A 13570-nucleotide genomic window follows, 5' to 3' on the forward strand; every position below is an offset into this window, starting at 1 on the left:
GAAGCAAAGAAAGGACCGCAGACACAATACGTAAAAGCTGCCAAAACCAGCCCATATACTCTATGCTATGTTCCATCTCATTGATGTTCCAACTTGGATTACCCCAAAAGGAGGACCAAAAACAAAAACAAAAAAAATTCTTTTCTTTTTTTTTTAAAATCATCATTTATGCACCCATTACTCTTTATAAAATATTTAAATTCGCGACAGCAGTTTATATAATAATCATTTTCTTGAAATAGGAAATATTTCTAATAGTAAAATTAAAACGATTGATAAGAATCTTATATTATAAATTAATTATTGATACTCTGAGCTAAAAATAATAATAATAATTACTGATTCAATAGTTTCAAAATAATTTAAACTTGATAAATTAATAATTTTTCTATTTTTTTCAATGTGTATATATCCCTCCATTAAAATATTTTTTTTATACATTATCTCTTCACGTTTCATCATTTTCTCAAATTAAAAACACCACCACCACCCACAGAATAGAAGATATGTTCTATTGAGTGCAAGTCTCCACTTGGCGGCTTGAAGCTAAAAATCTTCCAAACTAATCATGTATGAGGAGCTAAATAGAATATAATTTTTATGGAAGATTAAATTGAGAAGCAATATGAAACAAAAAAAGAAAAAGAAAAAGACAGTTCTTACATGTAACTAAATCGAAAAATACTCCACCTAGTACAGGACCGGAATAAAGTCTACAAAAGTGACAACGGCTTTGGACTATGCAAGATTAATTATTTATCATGTAAAAAAATGGTTTTAAAAATTATTTGTCAAGAAAGCATTTGGACACCAACAGGAGTTAGATCTAACAGAAGGGACTAGTCCCTCACCGCGTGGTGAACCAAGGTTTAAATCCCTACTGGGAGAGGTGTCTATATTTAGCGCCCGACAGTGCCTCGAATAGGATTGCCTCCAACCAGAGCCTCCAATTTGACATGTACTAGCAAATATCTATCATATGGCTGTCCCAAAATTGAAAAAGCTAATAATGATTTCAAATGAGATTCATGACTCAAAATTATCATATTTTCTTGCATTCTGTGTACAAATAGTTGCCTCGGACAGTAACAACCTAAGAATACATTGACTTAACCTGATTTCAAAACCTCCAAAGTAAAATCAACTAATGAAGGAATCAATACAAATGGGCGTAAAACTATATAAAACTAGCAGCTTCACTACAACTAGTTACAGATAAACAAGATTTATCCACACATACTTACATTCAGTACAAGGCCTCACGCAAACTTCTGGTTAGAAGGCAAGGACGACTCTTTCTTGCAGATCAACTGTTGTTACTATCAAACACATCAAGACTCACTCCAGCTATCATCATCCTCACCGTCATCACTTGAAATAACCTGAAGAGTTTCCCAGTTAAATTTATCACTCACATATGATAAGCAAATAGTTCACAGTCACTAGGCTCAGAGCAAAAGGAGTGGCAGAAGAAACGAGAAGATGATTGATGAAAACCTGGCGGATGGCATTTGCTTTTTTTAAAATTGCAGCAACTTTGTCGGTTGTAAAGGGACTTGTGATATCATTTGGCCTTTCTGTTGCTGCATGCTTTTGATTGGAGGACTGTGACAATAATATTCGAAGTTAAGAAGATGAAAATAATCATCATCTGCTGCTTAAATCATTAAGAATCGAAAATGAATGCTTTTCTTCTGATTTGACGAAGAAAATCTCCCTTTTCATTCATATCCTTTTCAATTCCCGCCTGATCTCCGTTCTTCTATTCATTCATGTTACAGACTGAATCCATGAATAATGGCAAAATTCCGGATCCACCACGGTTACCTAAACATAAAGCTTTAGAGAAAAAAATAATCTATAAGATGAATACCTTGTTCCTCAGTTTACACGGAATATTGTCATTAAACTCACGATCCTCATGATCAGTTGGATTTTGCTCCACCAGGGTAGGCCTGACTTGCAATGTAGATTCTGAATTATTTGGATCATTAGTTTGTTCAGAATCTTTTGACATGCAATTTTGTTTTTCATTCATCATGTCCGACCGCTGATTTGGAGGAAGAGGCGGTGCCAGTGGTATAGACTCAGAATGACCTTGCAATTTGAGATTATTATCGCCATCAGAATGCTTGTTACATTCTTTTCCAGGAACGGGGTCCATCGTATCAAAGCTAGGAAAATCAAGTAAATGCCCAGATAAAGAAGGTTCTGCACTATCCTGAGTAAGCATATGTTCACTTTCCAAATTGATATCAACATTGGTCACTCCTCTGACTTCTCGGGAACTTGACTTCGATTCAATTAATGATACTCTGTGAGATGAATCATATACCCCATCGCCACTGATATCAGGAGTATCATCAGACTCCCACTGATCGGAATTATAGTCAGAGTGAGGACTAAGACAATCATCTGACACAAAAGGAGTTGATCTACAAAAAGTATCGTCATCATCTGAATTGAAGCCCGACTCATGCACAAAAATGGAATGCTCTGGGACTAACCGGAATGAAGGAAACGTGTCCCTTGTACTCTCGCCATGATTACTCGCATCAGGAAATTTCAGTTTTAGTTTGAAGGTCTCAAACCCATCAACAGGACAGAAGGATATTTTCATATGTTCAAGTGGAGGAGAAGGAGGTGGTGAACAGATAGGATAATCATAACTAACTTTCTCTTTGAAGGTTGTCTCAGGAAGTGACTGCTGTACAGTGCTATTTTGTCCACTCTGCTCCAATAAGCCAGTTTTCACAGAATTATCAGGTCCAGATTTTTCATCAAATGAAACGTTCCGATAAAAGCTATTTATAAGTAATTTATGACCAAGCCCAAACAGCAGAGGTGAATTTAGCCCACTTCCCTTAATAGGTTCAGTACAACCTGTGTGGGTAACTGGGACAGCGGTTCCATGGGTGGATATCCTGTTTTTATCAAAATCTTCATTATCTTGACCATGTCTACAGCTCTGCCAATGACAGTTAGATGTCTTTCCAGAGACACAAGAAGCTTGATCATCACACTGTGATACTAAGCATCTAGAACTTGGTTCCTTTTTTTGATTTAGTTCAGCAACCTTTGACAAATCTTCTTCCTCTCTATATTCATCGCTCTTTGACATTGAATTATGACTCGAAACACCATCTGTATCATTTGTTGAAGTCATGAGCCCATGATTTACAGAACTCGGCGTGATAAAATCAGGTGGTTTTGATGGCTCAAGTCCCAATAATCCACCATTAGTCCATAACCCAATTGAAGGATCACTAGCAGGCTCTGAAGGAGTCTCTTTACTTTTGTAAACATTACTGTCAACGCTATCTGCTTCTTTGTCTGGTAAATCAGAATTTTTAGAACCAGATGATATATGAGTTTCAATGGATGCTGACACTATATCATGACGAGTATGATCATCTCCCAAGGGATTGGTGCCTCCCAAGTGGTTCGAAACAGAATTTCCCTCAATGTGAGGCAACTGTTCATGGATGGTACTCACAGAACCATGAGAGTCAGCTAAATTCATGGTCCTTTCAAAGTTAACAGGATCACCTGATGGATCAATTTCAACGGATGCTGATACAGAATCATTAAGTGTGGGGTAATCCCCCAAGGGATTGGTGCCTACAGAGCAATCTAAAACAGAGTTTCTGCATACGTGAGATACCTGTTCATAGATGGTACCTTGAGGGGCAAGAGAATCAGCTGAATTCTTGATCGTTTCTGAATTAACAAAACCATCTGGTTGAACATTCTCACTGGATGCTGACAGTGAGTCATTATGAGCATCGTCAAAAACAGAATTTCCACAGATATGAGGCACCTCTTCACCGATAGGATACTCAGAGGCATCACTTAAACTCTCAGTCCTCTCTCTGTTAACGATAACATTTGATTGAACAGGCTCAATGGACACTGACACTGCATCATCGAGAATATGAACATCATCTAAGAAATTGGGGCCTGCGGAGCAGTCCAAAACATAATTTGCAGGTTGCTCAGGCTCCTGTTCATGGGTGGGAGAGACATGAGAATCAACTAAAGTCATTTTACTTTCTAGGCTTACAGGAGCATTTGATGGAACAGTTTCAGTGGATGTTGACACTGGGTCATCAAGAGAACAGGTAGCATCCAAAGGATTTGGGCCCGCAGAGCAGTCCAAAACAGCATTTCCACATGTGTCAGGAACTGGTTCATGGATGGGGCTCCCAGAGTCACAAGGAGCAAGTAAAATCTTAGTCCTTTCAGGAAAATCTGATTGAACTGGATCTCTTAAACTACTTAAATGTCTCTCTGATATGTGAGGAGGAATTTCTTGCAGGGTTTCAGGGAAATCAAAACCTCTTTCTTTGTTCAATGAAACATTGGACATAGTATGAGCAAAGACATTGTAAAAATCATGGTCTAGCACAGTAGAAACAGCTCCCACTTCATTTTCCATGACCTCAGAAGACAGATGAGACATGAACTCCTCTGCCTCTTGTTTTGTTTCGCAATCAAGATCATTTTCAGATTCCGATTCGATGGTGTTAAGAGCATCCAAGTAATTATCAGGTTCGCTATCAGTTTCATCTGTTTGGACCCTGCTGGAGAGTGGTTTTAGGTTTCTTTCCTCTCCATATAAGGAAACACTTTGATCACTATTTTCTGCGGCAACAGGTTTATCTTCATGCATATGTAGGTCCTGTATTTCATCAAGGACCTCTGGAATTTCATCTCTATCGTACCACTGACTTTCAGAACCCACTATCTCTTCCTTTTCATCCCATGTAAGACCAGCAGAAGTAGAGGCAATTTGCTTGTCGAATGAACCTTGGGAAAAACTATAATCTATAGTAGAAGATGGAGACTGAAAAGCATCAGTTTTCTGTGTCAACATAGAAGAGGGTGATTCCTTGCATTCCTGCTCATCAAATTGCACAGAATTACATCGCTGAAAACCACATTCAATGTAGCCAGCATCAGCCCTTGAATCAACAGAATAAGAATGATCCTCCGGATCTGATTCCAGCTCCATGTCAGCTGTTTGCGAGGAAGAAGCTTGCCCGTCAACATGTGAAGGAAACTGCACTCTGTGAATCATGCATCATCATCACGTGATTGATTATTAAGAATTAGTAACATGACATAGATGTATATATCTGCAATCCATGAAAGGATGTTGTACCTGCTGTCATTGTTATGCATTTGTTCACCCTGCAGAGTTTCTCCATTTCTTCGTGACAAACTTTTCCTCTCTCCAGCATCAGCTCTTGGATCAACAGAATAAGAACGATCCTCCAGATCTGGTTCCAGCACCACATCAGTTGTCTGAGAGAAAAAAGTTCGCCTGTTGACATGCAAAGCAAATTGCATTCAGTCAATCATACATCATCATCATGTGATTGATTATTAAGAATTAGTAACATGACATATATATGATATATATATCTGAACTCCATGAAAGGATGTTGTACCTGCTGTCGCTGCTATGCATTTGTTCACACTGCAGAGTTTCTCCATTTCTTCGTGACAAACTTTTCCTCAGTCCAACATCAGCTCTTGGATCAACAGAATAAGAAAGATCCTCCAGATCTGGTTCCAGCACCACGTCAGTTGTTTGAGAGGAAGAAGTTTGCCTGTTGACATGCGAAGCAAATTGCATTCAGTGAATCATACATCATCTTCATGTGATTGGCTGAGAATAAGTAACATGACATATACAATATATATCTGCAATCCATGAAAGGATGTTGTACCTGCTGTCATTGCTATGCATCTGTTCATCCTGCAGGGTTTGTCCATCTCTTCGCAATAAACTTTTCCTTTGTCCAACATCAGCTCTTGGATCAATAGAAAAAGAATGATCCTCCAGATCTGGTTCCAGCACCACATCAGTTGTTTGGGAGGAAGAAGTTCGCCTGTTGACATTCGAAGCAAATTGCATTCTGTGAATCATACACCATCATCATGTGATTGATTATTAAGAATTAGTGACATGACATGTATACGTGCGCAATCCATGAAAGGATGTTGTACCTGCTGTCATTGCTATGCATTTGTTCATCCTGCAGGGTTTGTCCATTTCTTCGCAATAAACTTTTCCTCTGTCCAACATCAGCTCTTGGATCAATAGAAAAGGAATGATCCTCCAGATCTGGTTCCAGCACCACATCAGTTGTTTGTGAGGAAGAAGTTCGCCTGTTGACATTCGAAGCAAATTGCATTCTGTGAATCATGCATCATCATCATGTGATTGATTATTAAGAATTAGTGACATGACATATATACGTGCACAATCCATGAAAGGATTTGTACCTGCTGTCACTGCTATGCATTTGTTCACCCTGCGGAGTTTCTCCATTTCTTCGCAATAAACTTTTCCTCTGTCCAACATCAGCTCTTGGATCAATAGAAAAGGAATGATCCTCCGGATCTGGTTCCAGCACCACATCAGTTGTTTGTGAGGAAGAAGTTCGCCTGTTGACATTCAAAGCAAATTGCATTCTGTGAATCATGCATCATCATCATGTGATTGATTATTAAGAATTAGTAACATGACATGTATACGTGCGCAATCCATGAAAGGATGTTGTACCTGCTGTCACTGCTATGCATTTGTTCACCCTGCAGGGTTTGTCCATTCTTCGCAATAAACTTTTCCTTTGTCCAACATCAGCTCTTGGATCAATAGAAAAGGAATGATCCTCCAGATCTGGTTCCAGCACCACATCAGTTGTTTGTGAGGAAGAAGTTCGCCTGTTGGCATTCGAAGCAAATTGCATTCTGTGAATCATGCATCATCATCGTGTGATTGATTATTAAGAATTAGTGACATGACATATATACGTGCGCAATCCATGAAAGGATGTTGTACCTGCTGTCACTGCTATGCATTTGTTCACCCTGCGGAGTTTCTCCATTTCTTTGCAATAAACTTTTCCTCTGTCCAACATCAGCTCCTGGATCAACAGAATAAGAATGATCCTCCAGATCTGATTCCAGCACCACGTCAGTTGTTTGTGAGGAAGAAGTTTGCCTATGGACATGCAAAGCAAATCGCATTCTATGAATCATACATCATCATGTGATTGATAATTAAGAATTACTAACATGACACATATATCTTTGCAATCCATGAAACAATGTTTTACCTGCCACGTTTGCTATGCATTTGTTCACCCTGCAGAGTTTCTCCATTTCTTCGTGATGGCCTTTTCTTCTGTCCAACATATTTCCCATAATTACCAAGACATTGGTTGAAGAGTATCTATATATCTAATAATCCTATTAGAAACCATGGCTCATGAATATATTTTGAATTTGATTAGATATATTTCGCTCCGTGCATTTTGCAGAGGCCTGCCTCTAGTTTGGATGAAGTACAACAAGAATGCTCCAAACAGTAAAGTACCTTGCTTCTACTAGTTTTCCTAGATCTTTCAGTTTTCTCGCTGCGTGCTTCATCTGAATCTGCTGGTGCTCTCTTGAAGAAAGTTGGATCTGAATATCTTCTTAAACAAGATCCTGGGCCACCAGTATCGAATCTGAATGATATCAAGGAATTAGTTCATCAGCTAGAAATTGAACTAAATTTTAGATGGTTTACTTGACTTTGTTAACAGTAGTTACCACCTTCTAACACCCGGTGGGGGAGTAAAGGAGAAAAACAGGACAAAGCAAGTTTCAGGAAAATGACTAAATGAACAGGAAAAAAAATTAGTATAGTTGTTTGACATTACTATGCAGAAACTAATTCAAGATGTACTATTAAACCATACTAACCGTGTTCAAACCAAAAATGAGAGGACAGAGAAGTCAAATGAACATGTGACGTACTTATCAAGCAAGTGCAGTTGTGGAGGATCCCGGCATTCTTCATATGAATCCACAATAAATTGTGGCAAGTCATTGTAAATGAAATGATTTTGTTCAGGTTTTGCACGACTGTGCCATTCACAACCTGAAAGGGCAAATGCTCTCATTAAGTTCTCCCATATTATCTAGATTCTTGATATTAAAATGTTTATCAAAAGGCACACTGAATTTCCAAAGAATATACTTGGCCCAAAAAACCAAAGAAGAAGAAGAAGGAGAATTCAAAGAATAAAATGAAGAATATAATAGCCCATATGCTAGAATGGGCGACCTATACTTAAAGTTAGTTAACAGAAACAATGTGAAGTTATTCTACTGCCACTTGAATGCACAAATATGTGCTGAACGAGCCAAATTGTAATTCGAAGAGGCTCAAATGGTACTCTTAGTGATATAGCATGCTTCAGAGGCAAAACTTTCACAGTTTGAGTTTGGGCTTCTTGCACAGTTGTTATATGCCTTTTGGCTTCCATAACAACAAAACCAAAAATTACTAACAAGTGTTGATCTAAAATCTAACGCACGGTACCTGAAAGCAACAGTCAAGCAGCTAACTAACTAGTAACAACAAAAAATTAACTACTTAACTCTTATTATCCCCAACAACACATAAAAATATCACCTGGAAAGGAAACACAACTTTCTGCAATATATAAAATTCCGAAATAAGTTTAAGACCATTGTCTAAAAGAGAAGTTATGCCAAATCGAAATCAGGCAAATGCGGTTATAACTCATATGATATGTACCGGCTGTGTAAGCAAAATGTATGTGGCTTGTTTGTGTCAATATGGCCTTTTCCAGTGGAGGAAGAGCAGCTTCAATATTTTGAGCACGAAGCATCAATTTATGGCTCCGAGAAGCTGTGGTAACTACTTGCTCCTGCAGGCCATGAAAAACCTCCGCTGCAAAGCTTCATTCATGAAGCTTGCTAGTTAGACGTTGACACAATTTCCAAAAGGAGCACTAGTAGTACATGAGATTCGATTGGCAACATAAAGTTAATAGAAGACATAGATTCCAGAAGCAAGTATAACACTGCCATAATGATAGGAACTTTTTATAATCATACTATAAAGTGAGGCGCATTCTGAAAAGGAGATAGAGGATAGCAGAGGAAAAGACTGGGCATGAGGAGAGAAAAAATAGAGAGAAATATCCGACACAGAATAAAGTTAGTTATTCTGCTCAATATTCTAAACCAAATTCATAAAATTTCAATAATTATTTATTTATCAGACAATAGATAGTAGACAGTAGACTGGATTCCACATATGTTCAGTCCCATTATAATCAGGATCAAATATTTTCAACTTCCTTTGAGGTCCAATCTGATGTGCATCACAAAGGGTGTACTCACAGATAGAGACCAAAATTGATTGGCAGTTCATCTTATAACTGCGATCACCAGAACTTCTGTTTTTCATCGAACAGGTGGTTTGCATGTACATATCTGAATGCTGTTTCTGTGCAATTTCTTCGTGCTATCTAATTCCTCTCATTTGAAATAGACAGCACAGTGCCACTCTTACCGAAATCACAGTAGAATTGCAATTTTTCACATTATTCTTCCTACTGACCATTGCCCCCGCTGAACGTCCGAAATTGTTAAGAGACGAGAAACAGACTGTGCTAATCCAAAAGCAGCCAAAGTATTTGATGAATTGGATATTTGAACTGATAAGCCATCCAACACGCTTAGGTCCCTCAAATGAAACGGCTCAAAAAACTGACAATTTTTCATCGTATCAACTGAAATTTAACCCAAGCCAAGACAGATATCAACTTCAACGACTAGGTGACATTTTAGTTCCTCTCTGACTACAACATCCGCCATATTTGCTAGTAGCTAAACTACCTTTCTCGTAAAGCGGTAACCTACAACTCAGATTAAGTGTCGAAATTGCAGAAATTTATGACCCCATTTACCAATGAAATACCAAAAGGGTTCAAATTTCACACACAGTGCACCTGTTTGAGCAAAAAAGAGAATTTCATAGAGAAGATTAAAGAAAACATACTCAGCAAGATCACCCAGTTGCCTCAGGATCCCCACAAGGCCAGCCACAACGACACCATCCAGCACAGCCTTTGGATCTTCCCTGCTGGTCCTTTTGTACAGCTCGGGCCGCCCCAGGCCGTACTCATTCCGAACCTGCACCCTTACTAGCGGCATATTCTCCCCCTCTCCCTCACACACAGAAGCTGAAGCACAGAACTTTGCTAATATGTAATGAGTAAATGAATGTGAGCTAGCAATAAATGAATGAAGATGACGGGGGGAAGGTGGAAAATTCTTCCAACTTTAGAGAGAAAAAGAGAACGGATGAGGAGGGGTGGGAGCAACTTAACTGCCCAAGAGAAGAACAGAGAGTAAGGAACGGGCTATGAGAATCGGTTAGCCAGACGGAGAAGGAGATTGCCAACTCCGCAAGCCATTCTTGAACGGAAATCGCAGTTAGTACAGTGAGAGCAACAGCGCCTTCAAAAGCACCAAAATAGCCTCCAACTTTGAGAGAATGACTTGGGTGTCCTAAAGTGGTGGGACAACCTTGAATTTGAAATGACGGTTCAGGGCCGGAGCTTCCAGCGGTACCGATGAGCTGCGGGAAGCGACGGACGGAGGCACAACCTAAACACAAAGATTTGGTCAAAATGGTAAATTGACATCACCGAAATCAATACGGTAGATGAACTGGGAATTGCATACGCACAGAGACACACTGCTACAGAAAGTGTTAGAGATAATTGAGAGAAAGTGATGTTCATGAACATGAGGAAAAAAGGTGCTTCTAGTGACAAATGTATCAGATTCAATGGTGATTATAGCTTCTAAGGATCAGATCGATCCACAGATACGAAGTGGGGAAAGATCTTAATTATGTAGAGCCATTCTTGATGTAAGTACGCCATGAGGGGGAAAAAAATACGCCCGTTGCCTAAATGAATAAGCATATAAATTGAGTTTGATAGTGATGTAAAATTATTTAATAATTAGAGTATTTATATTGCAGTAAATTGTTGTTTAACAACTTATCAACACAGACATCTATAAATATGCTTAAATTTGTTTTGATTATCTTCTAATTTTATTGGATAAAATTAATGTTATCATTATAATTTAAAATTAAAATATTTGTTTGCAACTATCTAATTTTCTTTCTTAATCTTTTGCTTTTTTAATATTTAACGTTTATGTTTATCTTGAATTGATATTGTTATGTTTATATTTTGTAATCAGATTAGATTAATTGAATTGAAGCTTCAATAATGGGACAAAATTTTCAAAGAAATCCAAATATGGGAGGACAAATTCTCTGCAAATCTGGGCACTATGCTGCCAAGTCCAGTAAACGGCGCATGGCGACGGTGAATAAATAATTTCTGAATGCAGAAATGCGGATCTTTGTCTTTTAATTATTTATTATTATTAATATTCTGAATACATTCAGGTTGTTTTAGCTGATGTAATGAAGAACACTAATTTATTTGCTGGCATCATTCATACATTAAATTTCAGGTTTTCGGGAAACAAGGGGTCATATGTGTAAATGTTAATATTGTTAACACTCATATTCTTACTTATAACATTGCATATTAATAAATACATTAAATTGATAAAAAAATTTAATTTTATCTTATTAATTTTCTATCCTCTCTATATTCACGAATTCATCCTTCAATCTTTCTCTTTTTTTTCTCTTTCCAAATAATAATTAAATAAAATTTAAATAAAAATAAATATTAAACATACTGCAAGTGATTCATTTAAGACCAAAATTTGTCTATTAAGTAACTTATATTTAAGATAAGGGGAGGGTAATATTTTGAATAAAAGAAAGAGAAGGATATTATTATAATATTGAAAGACAGGTTGTTTGAGTGTTTATAGGAAGAATCTTTGCCATGATTAAAGGTTTTGCTGACTGCAACATAGCTAAAGAAGATTAATGTTTCCTATATATTCATTCACTTTTTCTGGGCATCATTCAGATTTCAGACAATTCCAGAACTTGAATGTGCCACTGCTTTTCATTTCTTTTCTTTCCAGTGGCTTTGATTATATATAATTCCTTCTTTTATGCGATAAGCATGCTTTGTGATCATTAATTTGGGAAACCAGAAAATTAAAGCATATACCATATAAATCATTCTCTTAGTCATATTTTCATGAGAAAGCTGGCCATTTTTCTAAAATTAAATAACATCACTCTTATAACAAAATGAGAAAATCATATACATTAAACAAAGGAAAAATAAAACCACACAAGAACTCTCCAACAGTGAAAAAAAGAAACACAAAGCGAGACCCTTGGCTTTCTTAAAGAGTGATCAAAACCTGCAACTTTAAGAGATGACACGAAGAGACAAGATAATTTTATCAAACCTTCCAGCACACTACTTCATAATAATCTAAAAAACCCTTTATACAGATTTTAGAACTACAAGAGCTAACAGACACAAATTAATTAAACTTGTATATTTTCTATTACATTCCTGCGAATTAAATTACGTGATGGCTACAAGGCTATCTTGTATTGTGGGAATCAAAGAAGTTTGAGGTTGCGTCGACATGCTGTATTGAGACGGCACAGGATACAGAAGCTTGTCTCTTGCGATGATACATGGAGGTGACTCTGATCTAAATTACTAATGTCGATCTCTTTCTACTCATGCAGCTAATAACAAGAGAGTATATGTACAGTGATTTTAATTTTCTGTCCCAAAAAAACAAACCAACTAGATTCCAATTCCATCAGTCTTTTCTCTGTGCTTATTGTTACTTAGCTTCAGTATTGACTGCTACAACTTATTTACGAGTCAGTCTGATGCAGGCTTCAAGTAGCATATATAGTCCAAGTGTAAGAAATCTAAGCTATAAAACATGGGCTAGCTCTAAGAATGAATGTTTCGCCCAATCAGGCCCAAATCGCATGCCTAATGGTGAATTCGGTGGTTTGATTTCTTGAGGACTAGCTTGAACCTTTGCACCGAGAGAGACGGCAAATACTTTATAAAGGGGTCAAAGAATCCACCATAAAGTGAGGGCATCCTCCTGTATGTTGGATGTCTGCAAGTAATGATATGTACTATATACGTTACTAGCTAGGTAGTAATTAAAGTTTAAAATGATACTATAAAGTTTTAAGAATATTTCCCCCCTTTCATGGACGAGGTCACATGTATAAAAGATATAAGCTCGTCAATCACAGCCCCCTTATTCAGAAAAATTGGAGTGTGATTTACGAGGTCTAGGGCTTTTTCTTCAATGAGCGATTTGAATAATTGAATTTGGTGGAAATTTGTTGATCATTGATTACTATGCATTTGTCTTTATGGATAAAATGCTGATATATGGCGCATTTAATTTCCACTGTTGGCGAAGAATATATTAATACTGTGTTCTTATGATGAAATGATAAATAATGACGATCAACAAAGACATATATTCCTGGGATGCAGAACATGCATTTGTCTGAGAAAGACGAGGCAGACTGCGAGATTTAGATTACAATTTGGGTTTTCAAAATTTCCCTTTTCAACTAATCACAAAGAAATGGGGAATATAAGAAGGGTGCTCTTGTTTGTAATTTTAGCAACGCAGCTTTGGCCTTCTACTTTTCTCCCTTGCCCATTTGAGTCTCCGTTATGTTTCTTCTTTTTTCAATTTTAAAAGGAAAAAACAAGTCTTTAATTTCACTCCACAACAGAAATAA

At 37.3% G+C, this 13570-nt stretch overlaps 1 protein-coding gene across 6 annotated transcripts; it reads right to left on the minus strand.

Annotated features, from left to right (window-relative positions):
• Positions 1 to 980: 980 nt before the first annotated feature.
• On the minus strand, positions 981 to 10423 carry LOC114750365 (protein SCAR3-like). 6 transcript variants are annotated; one of them, XM_028938950.1, is made up of 11 exons: positions 9875 to 10423; positions 8603 to 8766; positions 7816 to 7939; positions 7391 to 7523; positions 7131 to 7195; positions 6854 to 7015; positions 6295 to 6483; positions 6016 to 6204; positions 1874 to 5069; positions 1498 to 1605; positions 981 to 1382 (listed from the first exon to the last, which is right to left on the minus strand). In XM_028938950.1, exons 1-11 carry the CDS (start codon positions 10027 to 10029, stop codon positions 1332 to 1334), a joined length of 4536 nt encoding a protein of 1511 aa, XP_028794783.1. In that variant the 5' UTR covers positions 10030 to 10423; the 3' UTR covers positions 981 to 1331. The 6 variants fall into 6 exon arrangements, with proteins under 6 accessions (XP_028794783.1, XP_028794782.1, XP_028794784.1 ...); XM_028938949.1 differs by having other exon boundaries at positions 7131 to 7198; XM_028938951.1 differs by having other exon boundaries at positions 6016 to 6177; positions 7131 to 7198; positions 9875 to 10422.
• Between the last annotated feature and the right edge of the window lie 3147 nt (positions 10424 to 13570).

This window comes from Neltuma alba, unplaced genomic scaffold (assembly GCF_004799145.2).
Source record: "Neltuma alba isolate B1F8T4 unplaced genomic scaffold, ASM479914v2 tig00006420_pilon, whole genome shotgun sequence".
Lineage (NCBI taxonomy): Eukaryota > Viridiplantae > Streptophyta > Magnoliopsida > Fabales > Fabaceae > Neltuma > Neltuma alba.